The 20962-nt window shown below is 45.9% G+C and overlaps 2 protein-coding genes across 6 annotated transcripts in view; both read left to right on the top strand.

Annotated features, from left to right (window-relative positions):
• Window positions 1-20962, top strand: part of CELF2 (CUGBP Elav-like family member 2) — a 635027-nt gene that overhangs the window by 406413 nt on the left and 207652 nt on the right. The window lies entirely within an intron of this gene.
• Window positions 5154-6146, top strand: LOC142450459 (small ubiquitin-related modifier 2). The gene has a single exon (XM_075552391.1). It carries the CDS (start codon window positions 5231-5233, stop codon window positions 5516-5518), a length of 288 nt encoding a protein of 95 aa, XP_075408506.1. The 5' UTR covers window positions 5154-5230; the 3' UTR covers window positions 5519-6146.

Here is a 20962-nt window from a genome sequence, read left to right as displayed (position 1 = left end):
TTTTAATTAAAAATAAATAATAAATGTGTACTGTATTCTTCTTCATGGAAAAATAAGACATCCCCTGAAAATAAGACCTAGCGCATCTTTAGGAGCAAAAATTAATATACGACACTGTCTTATTTTCAGGGAAACAGGGTACTTGTATGCTGCTCCCATTCAGAGAAGGAACTCAGTGCTGGTGCCTGGAATGAGCGGGCTGATGAGATGTAAGGTTAGGGAGGCTACTTTGGCAGAGATTGTGGTGGACCAACGTGGTTCCCGCTTCCCCTGGGGACCACCTGCCCTCAGGCTTCTTCTTCTTCTCTTTTATGTTTCTCTAATTATCAGTCTTTCATCCCACACCTCTTGAGTCTTCGGGATGTTAGAGATATTTTCCCTTAGTCTACCCGTTCCCAAGGGTCTCCTCTCATCTGTCCATTATCTTGACATCCAGTTCAATGCATTCCGCTGTTTTTCAAAAATCATTATTCTGATACATTGAAAATGTCATGCCCTAGGAATTCTACCACCATAACTTAAAAGTTCAGGGCCTGCCTTTTGATTCACTGTGTGGGTCTCGGTCTGACTTGCTTTCTGTCACCGCAGCCATTTCTCGCCAGTGCTGTCTGCTGACCTCCATCAACATCAAGGATATCTGCGTTTGGAATGAATGTGACCCCCGAAGAATTAGCTGGCACCTTTCCAATCTGCACATCAGCATGTTTGCCCTCATCTTCCCTTTGTTTCTAATCTCTCATTGACAGCTTCAGCAGGTGCCCACAGCCTAACCCGCCCTGCAGTCCTTCATGCTGTTCACCGTCCATCTCCACAGTCCCTATGAAAGCCGCCCATCCTGGTCCAGGCCTTGAGTTACCCTTTTATGGGCTCTCTTGCTCATGGCTCAACATTTAGACAGCCTTTTAGATATAGCTTTGCATTTATTGTCCTCTTTTGTTAAAACATGTTTCTCTTCAAAGGCTAGTCCTGACTTTCCAAGTGCCAAGAGCGGTAAGACTTCTTTATATTACTCTGAGGGGAGGAGTCATTCGATGAAACCCACAAACTTGAAGGAGGAATCTGGTAAAATAATCTACTTCCAGCACTGCCCGATATGCACGCTGTCGCAGTGTAGCTGGAGAAAGCCATCTACAGATTGCTGCCGTTGTCATTGACACCCGCTAACATTTTCTTCTTTGTCTCCTGATTCACTCCCTGAGCCTCTGGTTCATCTGTTTAATCTGGATATCATCTAGTGAAAATGCCACATTTCATAATGGAGGAGCAAATTTTCGCTCTAATTGCCTTTGAAAGATGTTCACATCTCTGCATTTCCAATTCAGCATCTGGCTCCCTTATGGCAAGGTCAGAATTGTGAAGATGGGCGGGTCGAGGGCTGTGGGGTGGGGGAGGGGGGACCTGTCCCTTATACTCAGGATGATTTATTTAGTTGGGAAATTAGGCAAAATATAGTCATTGTAGTTTGATGTTGTATGAATAGTTTTAACCACGAGACTACAGTCAGAAGGAATATCAGTCTGCTCAGGATAAAACAATGGTGTCACACATGTGCTTGTGTGAAATGGACAGTCATGAAGTTGCTAGGAAAAGACTAACCAGTTGTCATCAGTTCCAACCCCTGTGTTACACATTAGAAACGCGCTCCGTCGAGTTTTCAAGGCTGTGAACTTTCAGGAGCCATTGCCAGGCCTTTGTTACGAGGCACCTCTGCTGAATTGGAAGCACCAGCCTTCCAGTCCACAGCCAAGCACTTCCCTGTGTGTGCTACCCAAGAACTCTAGGCAGAATGAAGGCACATTGTTAATTCTGTGCCCCAGCCTCATCTGCATAGTTGTTAATCTGGTGTTGAGGATGTGTTACACAGAGTTCTCAGAAGCAAAGAAATTTGAGGCACAGATTTACAGTAGCACAGAGTAGTTCCTTTGAAAACAAACAGGCTCCCCAGCGAAGCCCTCAGAGGGATGTGCTGGTGGGTTGGTGGGCAGGTAGACCTGCCCTAAGGCTCTTCTATTTCTGTGTTGCAGGCAAGGCAGCTTAATAGAATTTGAATATGACTGAACCCAACCACTTAGCCTAACTGCCTGCTTGCCTATAATGCAATAGGCAGAGGTAATCTGCCTGTTATGCAGTTCCCTTTATGATCCCACTGCAAATCCCACATTTTGGAAGCAAATGTTGTACTTAACATAATCCATGAAAGGAAAAAAGCCAGAGCTAAAAATACAAAACAGAACAATTGTAAAACATTGCTGTTGCTTAAGGTTTGTAATTGCTCCATAAATGAGTCGCAGGCATCTGTGTGGCAGAGATATTTTTATGTATCGTTGACAGAACGGGCTGCACTTCAGATAGGTTTTTGCGGGGCACCAGGATTCATAAGCATCTCTGAAAAATATGTGTTATGCTGACCAAGCAAATCGGAGCAGGTCGGATGTAGAACTCCCCTGTTTGAAAATGTAATTGCCTAGTGAGTGATTGCTTTTAATATGGGAGTCAGGTAAAATTGTTCACACGGAGCCAATTGGTGGGGTGGAGCTATTAAAGGGTAGAATTGCGCTGGGAAATCTATATTCTCAAATCGGCTCCTGAGGGAAGAGGGGTGGGGATGCTGAGGACAGGAAGCAGAGAGAGGAAGTGAACTGCTGGGGGGGGGGGGGAGGATGCTTGGGAACTGCAGAGAAGATGGTATACAAGTCAACTCTCCCCAGCCTGAAGGGGAAGAAGCTCAAATAATTAAGGTTATGGGATCCAATCTAAGATACTACAGCATTGATCACTTCCGACTCGGAGACCCTACAGGACAGAGTAGAACAGCTCCCGTTGGCTTTCAGAGACTTTAAATCCTTACAGGGGTAGACAGCCTCATCTTTCTCCCAGATCCTGACTGGTGGGTTCAAACCACTGACCTTTAGGCTGGCAACTTGGTACCTAGCCCACAGTGGTACCAGGGTTCCTCCATACTCTAAAACCAAACATAATTCCGTGGAGTCAAATCTGACTCAGTGTACCCTATAACACAGAGTGGAACTGGCCCTGAGCGTTTCTAACGCTGAAAAGGTTTACAAGAGGACAAAGCCTCTTCTTCCTCCTGTGGAGCAGCTGCTGGCTTCAAACTGCTGACTTTGTGGTTAACACAATAGCTCATAACCCATTATGCCACCAGGATGTCTTTCTGTTAGTTAAGCTTTCGTTAGCTTTCATGGGTGTATATGTTAGGTCTTCTTAAGCCATTAACTTCCACTTAGCATATGTCTTTCATATGTTGTTATTTACTTTGTATGAGAATCATTCTAATTCCCTACCCCCCATATATTACTCTGCTGAAAACCAGGGATTTTAGGACTCCCTGTATTCTTTCCAAGTGCTTTCAGACATTTAAAATATCTCCTTTAGAAACACAGAAGATACAGGTGCTTTGGGAATGTGTGGTGGAGAAAGTAGGTAGTGTCTGGATATCAGATTGTATAGCACCCAGGAACTTAAAGGCCTGTTTCCAACAAGCAGCCATCAACAAAGCCCGTGTGGAAGAAGCACTAACCATCGCAGGATCCACACAGGGAATAAGCCTCCGTTGATCTCCCTCTAGCCAAACTTGAAGGATGGCAATAACCTGGTGATCAGACAGAGACCACTGGAGACACGACAGTGGATCAAAATGATCAATCTGACTCGAACAGTTAAAACCTTGTCACTTGATCTCCCTTTGGACTCACGGTATGCTTGAGCTGGCTTTTAATATTTCCTGTGTTTTCTGTGGTTTATTTCTTCACACTGGGGTTTACCTCTGTTATATTTTGTCTTCGTTGCTAGCCTTCTTGAGTCTTAGCTGTGTGTTTTTCTATGTTTGTAGGTATATGAAACTCAGGAGAGGTGACTCTAAAGAAACAACAACTAGAATCGGGGTCCTGGGGAGTAAGGCAGGGGAGGTGGTGTGGTAAAGGGGAGCTGTTATCAATGAGTTCAAGAAGGAAATGTTTTGAAATGGATTTGGTAGTAATTGTTCAACACTGCTTGATAGCATTGAACTCTGGAATAGATTAGCTCCAAATAAAATGATTTGGAAAATAAAAAATGAAACAAAATATCACCTTTTATTCTCATAACTGCCCACAAAGAGAGTCCGTACTCCGTATACCCAATGTTGGCCTTTGCTGGCTCAAGGTTACCAAGCAAGAAAGTGACAGAGCCTCCATTGGCCCTGCCTGGTGTCACTCTAACATCAATCTCCCTCCTTCCCAATTATTGCACTGCCTGGAAATGTCCTATAAGCAATACGTAACAGATGAAGAAGGAGTGATTCAACTACTGGCCCCTTCATCGTTTTTTGTTTGTTAGTGTTTAAGGAGTTGTTGGTGCAGATGCTAACCCAGAAGTTGGCAGTTTGAGTCCATCTAGTTAGTGCCATTGTGTGACCTGCTCCCCTAAAGAGAACAACCTTGAAATGTATCGGCAAGTGCTGCTATGTCGCATGGGGCTGCTGCATGTTCAAATTGGCCCGAAGGCACTTTGCAAACAATAACTGACTCCGCAGTCACTAACAACAAGGGGAGTGTTTCCCACATGTTCATGTGGAAGTTTCCCCAAAGGATACAGAGTGTAACTAAGCTTCTTACCGGGTATCATTTTCAATAGAAGGAATGGCTTAGTATTTTCTCTCTTTGCATATTCTGAAAAACATAATACATAAAATAATGAACCGAATAAAACTAGTTTGGGAACCGGACTATCAAGTTTTCCTATTAAAGAAGAGAGAACACATCTGGAGTTTAATATAAACAAGAGACTCTATTTCCCTTTATTGCTACCGCCTGTGTGGCCTGTGCGTCTCTCGGTTTACCCTTAGAAGGTTGAAGGAAATCCCACACGCACGGTGGATTTGAGAAGAGGATTATTGGGTCACCGAGCCACATCCTACCATTCTCTGGCGGCCACGTGTTCCCAGGCTTTGTCTGTGGATTACTGCTGTCCAAAAACTACAACCCAAACCCCCTGCTGCCGAGTCCATGATGACTCATAGCAATGTCCTGTGGGTTTCCGAGACTGGACATGTTTACAGGAGTACAGAGCCCCATCTTTCTCCGTTACTATCCCAAGTTTTACATAATGGAGTCGTCCTTAGAATCTAGGGTCTTTTAAAGATTCTTCCCGCTGGAGCTGCCTGTGTGCTCGTTTGGTGCGGACCTGGTACCTCTTTTGTGAAGCGGCAGCTGAGGAGACTTCGGCGCTCGCCATGGCCGACGAGAAACCCAAGGAAGGAGTCAAGACTGAGAACAACGATCATATTAATTTGAAGGTGGCGGGGCAGGATGGTTCCGTGGTGCAGTTTAAGATTAAGAGGCATACGCCACTTAGCAAACTAATGAAAGCCTATTGTGAACGACAGGGTTTGTCAATGAGGCAGATCAGATTCCGATTTGACGGACAGCCAATCAATGAAACAGACACACCTGCACAGTTGGAAATGGAGGATGAAGATACAATTGATGTGTTCCAGCAGCAGACAGGAGGCGTCTTCTAAAAGGGAGCCTGCTCCTTTCCTCCAGAACTCTCTTCCTACCGACCAAGAATCCATTCTCTATTAGAAAACCACAATTTGGTTGCACCACCTCCTGACGACTACAGTATAGTTTTCTCTTATTTCCCCTTCCCCATTCCTTTATTGTACATAAAGTAACTGGTGCATGTGCACACGCATATTGCATTTTCCCCTTTGTTTATTTTGTTTTTGTTTTTTTTACTAAATGGCCAATGGTATGTTTTGATCGACACCAAGTGGAGATGGGATGGGGAAACACTGGCTCTGTGAAAACCCCCCCTTCGCCATCAGCGGCATGCTCACTCAGCTCCTCTCTCTATATTCCAGTAAGTTATTTTGCTCTCACTGTTTAACAAAAACAAAAAACAATGACATAAAAAAATCCTTGCATACCTTGTTGGATTGGAGAATTTTAATGTTTTTCATTTATCATTGTAAAACCAAGGACAATTTTATAACTTTTTTGTACGTAGCTGTTACATGTAGGGCAATCTGTCTTTAAGTAGGGGTAAATTACTCTCAAAGAAATGAAGCCTGGATAGTTTTCCCTTCAAGTCAAGCGTCTTGTTGTTTAAATAAACTTCTTGTTTAAAAAAAAAAAAAAAAAAAAGATTCTTCCCTCCTCAGGCCAGAGGCCTCCATTCTCTCTGTAATTACCTAGCTGGTTGACAACCAGTAGTCATATTCCTGTGTGTGTTTATCGACCTAGTGTTAGCTCTGCCTGACCTCCCAGTTCTCCGTTAGATGAAAAATTAAGGCAGGTCAGCAGCCAGCCCTAGGCCATGACACGTGATCAGAATGAATGTGGATGGGGTTTGGAGCCGAGTTGACAAATGTAGTTATTCGCATCGATAGTGAGCTTGCATGGCGCCATAGTAAAAATCACTACAGTGAAACCTGTGAGAGGTGAAATTCGATGGGACTGCCTGATATTTCCAGGTCTCTCAAGAGTTCCACCTTTGAAAGGGTGCAGTCTTACCACTTTTCTAATTGCTCTACATTAGAAGAAAAGAGTTCAATCGAACCCTCTCGGATAGGTTTCCACTTTCCACAGGTTCCGTCTTTTGCAAGTCTTACTACAGAAGTCATTAGATTTCATTTTAGATCGGCACCCAAATGAAGTGACAGATTATCAGACTTATTGCTGAATCTTATATTTTATCAATATTTCTATCTATCTGTCAACCCATCTGGTCATATCTTGCTGTAGCGAGCTCTCTGCTTAGGGCCAGAGCATTCAGACAGAAATGCACTAGGAACTAAACGGAGGTGATGGGTTCTAGGTAAGACCTGACTCTTTTAGTTCTGTGAAGGATGATGCTTCGGGGGAAGTACTCCCTGCGAGGCGTCATTCCAAAGGCAGCAGTGGTGAGACCAGAAGAAAACGAGCAGAGAAGTCAGAAAGATCTCATTCATTGTCACTTGGATCTGAATGGGTAAAGAATGTTTGCTTTTAGACGTTAGACTCAGAGGAGGAAGTAATTAAAAACCAATGCTACTTCCCTTCTCTTTTGTTTCTTTTAATATGATGAGCCCCAAGAGCTTCTGTAGTCATTAAAAAATAAAATGCTTGTGCAAAGCCTGTCCCCATAAGCCTTTTTTGCGTGTGGCTCCCATGCATACCAACCAGGTTGCCTCTCCTCGGTTAAATAGTGCACCACGCCTGCTCAGCTTCTGTGCTTCACGGTCTCATGGCAGTATACGAGAAGCAGTGGGGTGCACGTGTAGCGAAGATGGAAAGTAAGTTACAGAAGCAGGCCTAGTCCCTGTCTGCTGGTTGAATCAGGAGAACAGTATTGGGAGGATAATGCCATCCAGAGTAAAGAGTAGAGATTGGAAGTCACTATCACTGGGAAATGCGTTTTTCATGAACACCTGACGGCAGGTCTGAAAGGCTGCCAAGCAGAGCTCTGCCCTGGCTTACACACTGCTGCGGTTTCCTTCCTGCTCAGCAGGGGCACTGGCCACCATGCCTGGGAGAGGGTTTTCTCTCCCCGAGAGAGCTGCGCTTCAGGAGGAGGTGTGTGTGAAGGTGTTGGGAAGTAGCGTACTTGCACATGACCTTCTGCTGTCAAGTTCTGGACTCATAGAGACCCCATCAGGGCGAGAACTGTCCCCAGAGGATTTCTCAGGTTGTCACCTTCCTCTCTCAGAGCAGCAGGTAGATTTGAACCACCCACCTTTGGAGTCGCAGCCAAGTGCCTAATCATTGCTTCACCAGGGCACCTTCACACATACACACACGTGCACACACATATTCACACACACACAGTTTAAGTCAATTGTAGGTGAAAAGACTTTTGGAGTTTAGCTCCATCAGAGCTGCCCCACGTGGATCCAGCTTGTTCGTAGGAGTTAAGTAAGCAGCAGTGAAAGGCCGGGGGGGTACTTGTAAGAAAGAAGGCGTTCCTGATGTCTTGGTGTGTTTGCTTGGTTTGGGTTTCTCTCTCCGATGTGCTCTTGCAGACCCCAGTCCTGAAGTTAGTAGACTGAGAGGTGTGTTGGGGCGACGCTCTGATAGGAGTGATCAGCCAGGAGGAGCCCAGGTGCTCTGTGCGGCTAAGACTGCGCCCACAGTGGTCCGGGCACTCATCACGCGGCAGCAAGTGGAGTGAATTGCTTTTGCTGACTGGTCTAGAATAGGCAGAGTGTAAATAGTGAATTTTGCCCAATCTGCTGCTTTCTCCTATCTTTAACAGGCAGAACTAGGGGACTGTAAATAATTGAAGCTGAGACTCCTCCAGAGGTGGAGATATATATGAATTTTAATAAACGCCAAGAGTGCTTCCTATTGTGGCCGCCGGCTGGCTGGCTGGCAGAGTGACACCCCTTGTGCATCTTGGGTCCGAATCACACCGTGTCCGTTTCTGACTCTTTGGGTTGCTTGGCTTCCCAAAATGACCACCTTTGCTTAGATTAAGAATCCATTCGAAGTAGTTTTAATAATGCATGCCTTCATATATCAGTGGCTCCATAATTTATGTCACTTTTATTCTTGACTGGAGATTTGAACCTTTGTTAATTAGGGTACAGGGGGACAGTTTCTCACTCCAGCCACCCAAGCCTGTTGCCCTTGCCCTAAGCACAAAGCAAGAACAAATGGAGCAAACTCTAGACTGTCAGTAGGGCTGTTTTCTTCCCCCTCCTTTCACACACACAAGTGCATCAAGCTCCCTGTAAGACACTCCGTATGCCTTCACATAGCCTGGCAATAAGGGCCACCTGGGGAATTTAAAAACTGCTTCTGTAAATCTCATCATTTTCCATTCTCACAGGTGAACTGCCTCCTCGCCAGAGCCTGTGTAATTCACGAGAGTAACCTTGTCCTGGCTTATGCCCCAGTCCTGCTCCCAGCCCCTAAATTATTAATGTGCATATGATAGAGAGCCCCTGCCCTCATCAGCTGGTATGTTTTCATTTTCCCACAGCAGCTGAACCCACCCATCTCAAGGCCTAATGGCATCTAGGTGGAAATGCCCAATGGGGACAAATCCTTTCTATGAGTAGAACCCCGTGCTAATAGTACACACGCCCACAGCGCCCTCGGCCCAAGCACGGGGAGTCCCCAGACACAGACCCAGAGACACGCGCTGAGGCCGTCCGTGCACCAGCCGAGGGTGGCTTCAGGACTCATTTGGAATTCCCCTCCCCTTGAACTCTTCCCCGGCTCCTCTCTGTCCCTGCAGATCAAGGTGGCTCAGTGCCCAGGTGTCTGTGAGAGCGTGATTGGGGCGGGGGAGGGTGGGTTATGAAGAAGCCTCAACACTGAGCCGATCTCAGAGCACACATGTAGTTGTAGACACACGATCAGGAAGTTACCTCATCAGCTGGAATTCTCCCTTGGCGCGCATGGAAGCTGCCCTAAGGTGGTTATTCACGCAGGTGTATTCTCTGGTCAGCTGTTCTCCAGAAATCCTCATGCCTTTCTGCTGTCAAAATACGGCGATCATATCATGGGTCCAGAAAACCTCACATGGTTGAACGCTCCCAGGGAAAATGTGGTTTCCACGATCGATACCATATGGCCCTGGGTGGAGAATGAGCATCATTTTTAAAGCAATTTGGGTGGTGGATTTTTAATATTTCTGTGTCATCCTGTCCTTGATGAACTTTCCAGTTTCAACACGGCCAGTGTTTCTAGTTGGCAGTCGCCCTCGCTTGCATGAGCTACAAATCTCCCTAACCCTATAACGCCGAGCGTGACTTTTTCGTAACATTTAATTAAATGTATATATTAATATATATTGATAACTATGAAAGCAAAGAATAAAAACAAAAGAATTTTTTTCCTGAAATTAAAATTCAGGCATTACAGGACTAAGTTAGTTTTGCTTCCTCCCGCCCCCATCAGTCCCGTAGAAAGAATATGGGCTTCATGAACGTCACCATGGAATTAAAGGCAGCAGCAGCAGCATGGCGATCTCACTTTTAGTGGTTGATCTTATTATTCGGGCGCTGTCCGTCACGTGGGGATCCTACTCCCAGCATAGCGAGTGTGTCCGGTGCTTATCCGAATACTCGTGTTTGGCATCTCAAGCTGAGTGAAACTTACTCTTCCACCTTTCATATTGTTTCAGGATATTTTTTCCTCTCCGCACCAAGGAGATCTTGGTGACTTTAATAACGTATGGCACTGTTGAGGACTTGGAGAGCGGAGCGTGCGCAGAGCCCCTCAGGTCAGGTCTGCAGCACTGCACCGTGACGTGGATGACATGCGTGCTGTGAGATGTGCGCCCATTCTCCCTCCCCTTTTCTGAGCCCTCTTCCTCCCTGACCCTGAACCCACTGCCTGCGGCATTGCCCATCCAGTCTTACCGGTTGCTGCTGGTCCGAGTGAGCGCATCTCTAGATCTCAGTAGGGCGCACTGCTCCGGGCAAACTTTATTTATGAGCTGAGTGTGTTGAGCTGTTCTTTGGCTTGAAGACATCAGGGGATGTGTTTAAAGATTATCTCAGAGCGATCATTTCAGGGGTTCATCAAGCCTCCATGGCTCCACAAAGTCTGGAGTTCTGAAGAATTGGAAATTCTTCTCAGTGTGGAGCTTTGGGGGTTTTGTCTTTTAATTAGATGACAGAGATGAAGACAATGGTATAAGAAAAGAAGTCGCCGGCCGTATTGTCCTAGCTGTTATTTTCTTTTACTTGGGAATTGAGTGAAGGGCAATGTTTTTTCCATCGTCGCAGAAGATATGAGAATTCCTCTTCGATTGATTTGAATTGGTTGCCCATGCAACATGGTCTCTGAAATTAAATACAAGAAACTAAATTCAAAATGGTACTGTGAGAAGTCTAGGGCACTGCTATGCCAGCAGTGGTCACTGTCAGAGTAGCCAGGTTTGGGCCACCCCCCTGGAGCTAAACCCCTCCACAGAAAACATCAACAAAAGGAACGCAAACACAAGGCAGCTCCTCAGTTGGTTGTGTTTGTGTTTCCCAGCTTTCACATTTGAACTCACTGCAGGAAAAAGTGTGCTCCCGTTAAATTATAATCTCCGACTTATTTCCCACGTGTATAACTCCCTTCTCGTCAAAGGAGTCTATTTAGCAAATACTGTCAATGCAGGGAAATTATGATTGTAATTTTAGTTGCCCCAGTTTGGAGCTGTCATTTTAAAATTGAAGCACGAGAGTAATATGCTCAGTGTTGTTGTTCTTAAGAATAACCGCAATCATTTCAATCATTTACAAAGAGTCGGCCACAGGTGACTTCGGTAGCATGATCTGGGTCCCCAACAACTTCCTCAGCAGAGCGCTCGGAGAAGGACATGAGAGCAGAAGGGGGCGCAGGAGGAGCAGAAATAAATGAAAAGTATCGGTGAAAGGACCGCTCCGAGCAAGCATGCGGATACTTACCTGGTTGGATGGGCTGTTCTTACCTCTTTGTTTTCTTTTATGGTGTTTCCTGGCCCAGTTTTTAGTATCAGACCTTGACCTTTTTTCCCTTCTTTTCTCATAACCAATGAAAAATTGGGAGGTCCCTTATTCAAAACCGAGTTCTTAAATTTGAACACGCATGACATTTCCCATGTAATCTGAGTGCCGGATGACCACGTTTGACCTGTCGTGTGTCTAGTTTGGGGCCCGGTGGGTGCTTGAGTTGCTCTTCCTTTCCTGTATTTTTCATGGGTGGGATAATAGGAGGGACCGGCAAGTGGAAGAGTACGTGACAATATCCCATTGGGTCCCACAAAACACTGCCCCATCCTGTGTCATTCTCACAAGTGTTTCTGTACCGGAACCCATTGTCGCAGCCACTGCGTCAATCCATCCCATGGAGGGTAACTCTCCCTCATTCTCATAGGAGGGGCTTTTTTGCTGGTTTGTTCTCATTTGGGAACAGAAGTCGGAATCAAAGCGATGGTCAGATCAATAGGGTAATGACAAATCCATTGCCGTTGAATCAATGGCAACTTCGAGCCAGCCCATGTGACCGAGCCGACCTGCACCATAAGGGTTCCCGAGGATGTCATCGGTATGGAGAGTAGATTGTTACAATTGTCCCAGTGGAGTGAATGGTGGGTTGGAACAGCACACCTTTTTTTTAAAACAATTTATTAGGGGCTCATACAACTCTATCACAGTTCATACATATACATACATCAATTGTATAAAGCACATCTGTACAGTCTTTGCCCTAATCATTTTTTCTCCTCTTTTCTTTTTTTACATTTTATTAGGGACTCATACAACTCTTATCACAATCCATACATATACATACATCAATTGTATAAAGCACATCCATACATTTCCTGCCCCAATCATTCTCAAACCATTTGCTCTCCACTTAAGCCCTTTGCATCAGGTCCTCTTTTTTTTTTCCCCTCCTTCCCCTCTCCCCCCTCCCTCATGTGCCCTTGGTAATTTATACATCGTTATTTTGTCATATCTTGCCCTATCCGGAGTCTCCCTTACCCCCCTTCTCTGCTGTCCCTCTCCCAGGGAAGAGGTAACATGTGCATCCTTGTAATCAGTTCCCCCTTTCCAACCCACTCACCCTCCACTCTCCCAGCATCGCCCCTCACACCCTTGGTCCTGAAGGTATGGTTAGCTCTTGAGAACCGACCCACTATGCCAAGAAGGATGCTGCTCACTGGTGCCCTCTGTCAGCCAGAGCACTGATGCCGACCAACCAGTGGTGTGTACAGAGCGCTCCCTCCAACCACAAGCTCTGGAACAGAACCTCTGGCTCTGGAGGGCCAGCTTGGCCACGGCTTTTCCAAAGATCCTTTGCTTTATGGGTTAAAAACTTAACTAAAAGGAAACCTGAGGGTCTTTCCCCTGCATCAAACTCTAACCCAAATCTCTGAGTCTTCAAGCCTCATGATAAATTGAGTTCGCAAGGAAGATGACATGGACGGGGCAGGTCTCTTGGGAAGACTACTCGAAGCCCACTGTCATGAAGGCTATTCTGATTCATAGTGACCCCGTGGGACAGAGTAGAACTACCCCTCCAGGGTTCTGAGGCTATACATCTTTACAGAAGCAAAGCCGCTTCCTTCTCCCACAGACTGGCTGGTGACTTTGAACTGTTGACTTGTGGCTAGTGGCTAAACCACCTGGCAGCAGGCTTTCCCCTAAACACTAGAAGAGCATGAGCTGATGCCACACATTCTTTTCTTCCTGGAACTCTCTCTAGTCGGTGCTGGGTATTACAGAGATGGGGAAGTTCTCACCAAGCCTTAGAACATTCTGTGCCAGCCATGCGGAGCTATAGGAAAACATCCCAGAAAGACAGAGAAGCACTCTGTGAGGGAGCAAGAACATATGACCTCTTCGAAACCCACACTGGGCACTCCCACCCTAGCGCCATGGCCCAAGTCTACCCTAAGACAATTAAAATCCCACTGTCAGCAAGTCATCCCATCCAATAGGAAGCTAAATGGGGTTTCTGAGGCTTACCCAGCAGTACCAACCGATCTGCAATTATAGCCTAGACCTTGTATTTGACCCCCATTAATTATCTTCCTGAAGACTGGAGTTGGGGGAAAGACAACAGAAGGGGCAAGGGTGGGAAGAGGTGAGAATACGGGAAGCACCTGACCATCTAGCACTTTCCAAATGTAGACCCTTTACAAAAAGAGTTGCCTTGCCCAGGAAAGTATACAGTGACTTCAAAGGGGATATGCATTTGAACAGAATGGAAAGAATATCATTCTACCTGGTATATAGGCCACTTAAATACCAAATTGGATAAGCCACTACTAAATAAGCAATCTCCGAGCAGGGACCATGACTTATTCGTTGTTGCGGTCTGAATACAGTGCCCTCAAGTCAATTGCCACTCATGGCCACCCCATGCGTGCCAGAGTAGACGGCTCTCTAGAGTGCTTTCAGTGGCTGATATATGGGCGTGGACCACCAGGCCTTTCTTCTGACGTGCCTCACAGTGGAGGCAAACCTCCGTCCTCTCATTTAGCAGCTGGGCATTTAACTGTCCGCATCAACCAGTACAGAATGGGTACTCAGTACGCAGGTGTTAACTACCCAAAGGGAAAGGTATAGTGGACTGTTCAGTCGCCAGTTAAAGGCATTAAATAGTAATGGCCCCAATGGTGGGATCAAATAACTGCAGCTGTTTAGGAGAAGTTAATATGTACAGAAGTGTGTGTGTGTGTGTGTGCGCGCACGCGTGCATGCACGCACGCACGCAAAGATTTTGGTGGCAGAGTTTTGCTCCTTTAATTTTCACGGTCCCTGATCTGCAGTACTATTGCCCAACTGGTTTTTCATGGACCTGACACTCCTGTGAAGGATGCCGGTGGCATAGTGTGCTACACACTGGGCTGCCACCCACAAGATCTGAAATTCAAACCCACCAGCCACTCGAAGGGAGAGAGATGAGACTGCCCTCTCCTGTGGAGATGTACATCCTCTGCTAGCCCACAGGGCCATTTTTCTGTATCCTGCAGGGTTGCTATGAGTCGGAATCAACTCAAGGAGCGCGAGTTTATGCTCTGATGAGTCCAAATGGACTGGACCGCGTAAGGCAACAGCAATATCTAAACAGAGTAAAAGTTGTTCCATTCCTCAGCTATCCTAGGGAATTCATGTTTCCTCCCTGTTCCGTTTGCAGATGTTCACCTGGAGGGGCTGAGGTGCATCTCTCTGCATACTCAGAATGCGTTAGACCAAAACCCACACGTGCCAGCTCCTCTGAGCTGCCAGTGCTTCCTGGAAAAGTCTCACTGACACATGTTTGGCTATAGAGGAATCAAGCGTGGTTCTGGGTTCTGACAATCCAATTAGAGGTACCAGCCACCTGGTGGGGCAGGGGCGGACATGAACGGTACCAACCTAGTTCCCACGGGATTGGACATGGCATCTATTTCTCTGCAGCCCATAACCTGCCATGCCATTGTGAGTTCAGCTGCAAGCTTCCAGAAACAGAAGCAGATTACTTTAATCACATGATAGGGAAAATGCTGTCTCTTACTGGGAGAAGGGAAGGCATTTCTGATTGTCAGCTAAATGTATCTTCTAGAGCTCTGACCAGTGCCCAGTTTTCCCAAGAAGATAGAGATTAAATTTAGTAGTGTGTCTGTGTCTGTCTATCTATCTGTCTCTCTTTCTTTTTTTCCCCCTCATGGAGGTTGACCCACCATATTTAAGCCAACCTCCATGGGGTCTCTCTTTCTCTCTCTTAAAATAGATAGATATTTAATTTTTAATACCATCTTCCAGTTTTTGACAAGTTATACATATGCTAATAGAAATAAGCTTATTATTTGAAGCACAGAGCTGCTTGTCACCGAAGCTTCATTAACACCGTTATCACCGCCTGACATTTATCTTATAATTTTCTAGAGCTGACTGTTGTGTCTCCATGGAAACCCAAATTGCAATTGAAACAAGTACGATAATAAAGGCATCTGCCGAGATTGACAGCCTGCGAAGCCTAGTTCCATCCTTCAGCAACTACTGCTAGAGACAGAGAATGTGCACTTTGGAGGCTCAGAATTAACTCTCTCGACTCACCCCTCATACCTGGCTCTGTGTATGTGGCAAGGGGACTGTCACATCTTTGGCTCCGCTGCTAGTAATTAGATCTCTTAGTTTTGCTGGAATCATCTCAAGGCAGTATGGATATTAGATGGAAAATTAACCAGGATCGTATTTGGATCCAAGAGGAAATTCTTTCTAGCTGATTTCTGACACTGTGGAATGTTGATCAGTCCTTGACCCGGCAGCTTAATGGTGCCTGAACAGATTTCTTCTGGGGATATGTTATCAACCATAGACTTGCCTGCATGCGCGCGAGCGCACACACACACACACACACACACACACACACACACACTCGAGGAACCTATGCTCTTTGAAGTTCATGACTTCACATCCATTGGGTTGGTGCCTCAAAGCAAAGAGTCATGAAACTGGAGTAGGTCCAGAATGAATTAATCTGAAATTAATTTGATTCTGAAAGCCTCCATCTGGCGGTGTTTGGGAAAGGCAGTTAGGCAGATATATAAACAAATGATCCTCTGTATTCATTATGCCAGATGTAGTGTCGAAAAATGAAGAAATGGCTTTAAGAAAAAGTCCACTCTGGGGAATTTCGATGAAAGGATACTTAGTATCTTAAAATAACAGCCATGGTAACTTAGGACACAATCCTATTTTTTAATTCTTATTTAAGGGGTTCGAGATGATTTTTAATGAAGAAACAAGCAAATGGAGTGTCCAAGCCTTTTTAAGCGGTGGATTGAGGTGCCAAATGGAATGTATGACCTGCCAGGGGAGGGAGGGGCCTATAGGTGGCATTTGCGATTGATTTCATCTTAAAATGGGGTGTCAAGATTTGGGAACTGGCAACAGAGGCTGTCGCTTGGACTTTCCCTTTGGATACATGGTTGTGTGGCATGGCAAACCAGCTTGCTCGTCGCGTTTAGGAGCATTCACGGCAAACTGCTGCATAATTCTGAATGGCTTCTTTCAGGAATGGTACAAACTTGGCAGTGTTCTGTTCTGTGTTTGACTTCCACATGTGTCTTCAAGCAGGACATAACAGAGGCAACTGTCTTGGCCTGCTATCTAGGAATCTAGAGCACTCACTGGACAACGTCTTATAGTGCCTTTTCTTATGTCTGAGCAAAAAGTCTCTGGAAAAATTCGCGACGCGCCCTTTTCGGTTTACTTAGGAATCTACTCTATTTGAGGTCTTCCATTTCCCAATATTTGGTCTCAGAAATTATCGTGTGTGGTGTCTTAAAGAGAAAGCGTGGTAGATTATCTTCTTGAGCAGGGAAGCATTATTTACTTTGGAAAAATAAACTCACAGGGAACAACTAATCCCTCCCCATCATTCCCACCCTCCACTCTCACTGCTCACAGACAGAAGGTGGTGCTCAGTCTCCCAACCTAGAAACCCGAACTCCTCCTGCTGAGTTCACGCCAACTCATCACAGCCCCATCAGAGAGAGTAGCCTGCCCCGCAGGGTCTTCAAGAAGCAGGCGCCACCTCCTTGTCCCTTGGAACGGTCGGTGGATGTGAACCACTGACATTTTTTAGCTAGCAGCTGAGCCCTTAGAGCCGAATCTCCTTATACAGTAAAATTAACTGCAGAAGGTTGAAGTTTCTGGGCAATAATCAATTACGGTATGTGTTGACAGTAACCTAGATGCTACACAGATTCTGAATTTTGGACTTCACTATAGTGTTAAACTGAGAGGTTGAAAAACCTCTGTTACCTGGAGCATCTAGGGAACACATCGGTCTGCCGAGCTAAGTTTCCAGCGTAGTTGAAATCACACCATTTATTGGTATTAATTCTCTTTATTGTTTCATTTTGAAGGAATTCTTCTTACAATAAATTCTGTGTTTCCCCACCCTTTTCAACTGAATTTAGTGAGCATCTGGTGACCCTTTCGATGACACCAGATTATCATTATACAAATTAAGGATTCTTCTGCACCGTGGTCCCTGGGAACGGCTGGCGAGTATACATCAGCCTCATCTACTTTTAGCTGATAGCTTTTAACTGCTGGCTTCTTCAGATGGTGGTCCTGTCCTGTCAGTCAGTGGTCACTCCGGGAGCCCACCTATTCCAAACCCCTCTCCCTTGTTTGCTCCTCTGGGTTTGAGATGCAGACAACCAGGGCTGTGCAGACGCACTATAAAGTAAAGGAATGTACCGGGGAGCTTTCCAAAGAATCTGAAAGACAGACATCAGGGTGAGAACCTGGTGATGTCTGCACACAGCTCTGAAGTCAGGTTTTGGGGGGGTTTTTTTGGTCAGGTCTTCCTCATCCTGTTGCTTTCATTTCACAAACATAATAGACTTAAAGCTGTGGTCTGGGGAGAAATACAGTCCTGATTTAAGCACATTCTAGAAAGGTGGGCCATTCAAGCCCACCAGTCCTTCCCTGGGAAGAAGCTGAGGCACTCGGCTCGCAGATTACAGCATTGGAAGCCCAGTGAGACCATTGTACTCCGTCCTGGAAGGTTGCTATGAGTCAGCAGTCATTGGGTGGCAGTGGGATTGGTTTGCTTTTTTAACAGGAAAAAGAAATATACCCAAACATGGTGAGTTGTTACTCAGGCAAACGTCAATGCCTTTCTTCACAAGTGGGTCTGATTTGTGATCTGGACTTCTGTCTTTAATATAGTGCTGTTGGTTCCCATGAAATGTGACCAGTAAGTCTTGTGGAAGGTGTCCTCAGTAATATCCAAAACATCCACAGGAAACTTCGTACTGCTGGCTGTGTGCCTTAGCCTGGCATTCTACTCCGCTGTTGTTCTTGATGACCCATCATCTAATGACACCAAAAAGGGGGGCCCACTGCAGGTCGGGGAGAGACCAGCCTGAGATTGGATTTTGTCATTGATAAATGATATGATGAATAAATAAATGGACAGATGATCAATGTTTAACAGAAAGGTGGATAGAGTTCTGAAAGCCATACAAGCACCAAGGTCACTGAAGTCGGTGTCCTTTCATCCAGAGCAGGAAAGCCCACTCAGTTTCACAGTCATTCGGGCACACGCTGCTGAGAGCCAGCATTTAGACTGTGGCTGCCAACACGGCAGCCGACCAGCAGCGTTCAGAGAGAGCCCACGGCAATCACTAATTTGCCGTGAGATTGTGACCCTCAGATTTTATAGACCCACACTAGATGGTATAACCTCGTTCTTTATAATCAAACGCACGACCATCGAGTCCATTCCAACTCATAACAGCACTATAGGACAGAGTAGACCTGCCCCTGTGGGTTTCTGAGACTGTCCCTCTTTACAGGAACAGAAAGCCTCCTACTTTTCCTGTGGAGTGGCTGGTGGGTGAGAACTGCAGACCTTGCAGTTAGCAGCCCAATGCATAACCTGCAGACCACCAGGGCTCCTGTTCATTAGCTTCCCTCCGTCCATGGAACTTTGAATATTCTTCATCAGCCCCAGAATCCAAAGGTGCCACTTCTTGTTCGCTCTTCCTTATTCAATGTCCATGCATTCACATGAGGCCACTGAAATTCCAGGACTTGGGCCTTAGTCATCACTGTAACACCTTTGCTTTTTGACAATCTAAAGAGATCTTGTGCATCAGATTCGCCCAGTGCACGGCGTTTCGTCTCTTGACTGCTGCTTCCACGAGCATTGATGGTCAGTCCAGGTGGGACAAAACCCTTGACCACTTCAGTCTTTTCTCCATTTACTGGACCTACTGATCCAATTGTGAGAATTTGGGGTTTCTTTGCATTGAGTTGTAATCCAGACTGAAAGCTGCAATCGTTTGTCTTAAGCAGAGTGCTTCAAGTTCTCCATAAGAACAACAAACAAAAACTCACTGCCATCAAGTCAGTGCTGACTCACAGCAACCCCTGTTGGTTTCCAAGACTGTAACTGGTTATGGGAGTAGAAAGCCCAGTCTTTCTCCCTCGGAGCTGCAGGTGGTTTTGAACTGCCCACCATGACGATCGCCCAATGCTTAACCACTATGCCACCAATTGCATGACAGACTATTGACTTTTTGCAGCTTTTAGAAAGGTTGTTTGGGGGTTTGCTGTCTGGAATCTATTCAGAACACATGTGCTGAGCATAGTTTGAAACTGAGTTCAAGGCAACACGTTCCCCTTCCAAACAAGCCTTCTCTGATTGCGTTGTGTAAAACAGCAGCCCCGCACACAACCCTCCTCTCCTCCCAGCCTTGTTTTGTTTGTATCCACTGCTGTTTTTGCTGATGTGTTGTAAGATTTACTTATTTATTTGGTTTATTGCATGTCCCTCAACTAACACACAGGCTTCACAAGGCTGCTTACTCCCTTTATTAATTTCGGTGTCCCTAGAATCTTGAATAATTCTAGGCTAGTATTTCCTAAAATGGGCATTGCTGTTCCCGTGGGTGGCGCTGGAAAAATCCAGGGGAAGCTGAAAAAGCAGATATCGATACTTTGTCCTGGATTATGGGCCATAATACAAAAGGTTTTGCATTTTCAAGAGGGTGCTAAGTAATTTTTTTAAGGGAGTGGTAGGCCAAATAAATTGTGGAACCTTTGTTCTACGACCCATGCCACTTCATAAATAATCTTCGAATCAATCCTTGAAGTCCAAGAGTGTCACAGATGGATCATGCCCTTGATCCCCGGGGTTCAGTTCATCAATGAACTCCTCTGAATTCCATGGTCAGAGGTGGGGAGAGCTCAAAACCAGGGTGGGTGTGTATCATGAGACCGTGACACACAGGGCTTCATTCCTGGTGTTTAAAAAAGTTGATTGTGTGGCCTGGCTGGAGAAAAAGCAGACCGAGATGAGTATTTGAGGTGGTACTGGAGCCACCTGTGGGATATGTCAGACGGGCTAAGTCAAAATGGTCAAGACCAGTGAGGTTCATTTTCTTGGGTTCCTATAGGGTCAGTGTGAGTTGGAATTGACTCAAAGGCACTGGCTTGTTAACAAAAGGTTAGTGGGTCCAGCCCACCCAGCAGCATCACCAGAACAAGACTTAGTGATCTGAGTCCATAGACCTTTCTTGGTCGCACAGTGGGTACCATTTGGGCAGCTAACCTTGAGAGCAGCAATTTAACAGCACCAGACCAGCTGCGCCTTCTAGAGAAACCAGGCTTCCTGCTCTTGGTAAAGGGCTACAGTCTCAGAAACCCACTGGGACAGTTCTACCCTGTCCATGAGTTAGAATCCACTTGCTGGCAGTGAGTTTGGTTGTGATGTTTGGGGAGGAAACGTTAAGGGGGAGTTTCACTCTTGTCGCACGGTGTGGCTTGAGTGGAAAGTTAACACGACCGGGATAAGTTCTCCAAAGGAGTTCATACAGAGTGAAGAATGGAGCTTGAACAAAGAGTTTTTCCCAGCAAGTGCCCAGGACGCGGCGTTTTGCACATGCATGGAGGGACCAGGAGTACACAGGTTCACCGTCCCTGCAGCCTGTGCCAGGGGTTCTTCTCCACGGTCACTAGCCAGACCCATGCGTTCTAGGCACG

This window comes from Tenrec ecaudatus, chromosome 6, assembly GCF_050624435.1.
Source record: "Tenrec ecaudatus isolate mTenEca1 chromosome 6, mTenEca1.hap1, whole genome shotgun sequence".
In the NCBI taxonomy this organism is placed as follows: domain Eukaryota; kingdom Metazoa; phylum Chordata; class Mammalia; order Afrosoricida; family Tenrecidae; genus Tenrec; species Tenrec ecaudatus.
Note: the sequence above shows the minus strand (reverse complement) of the source record. Positions and strands in the feature narration are given on the sequence as shown.

Coding starts and splice junctions, on each gene's coding strand:
- LOC142450459 (XM_075552391.1), top strand. CDS start 5,231: ATGGCCGACGAGAAACCCAAGGAAGGAGTCAAGACTGAGAACAACGAT.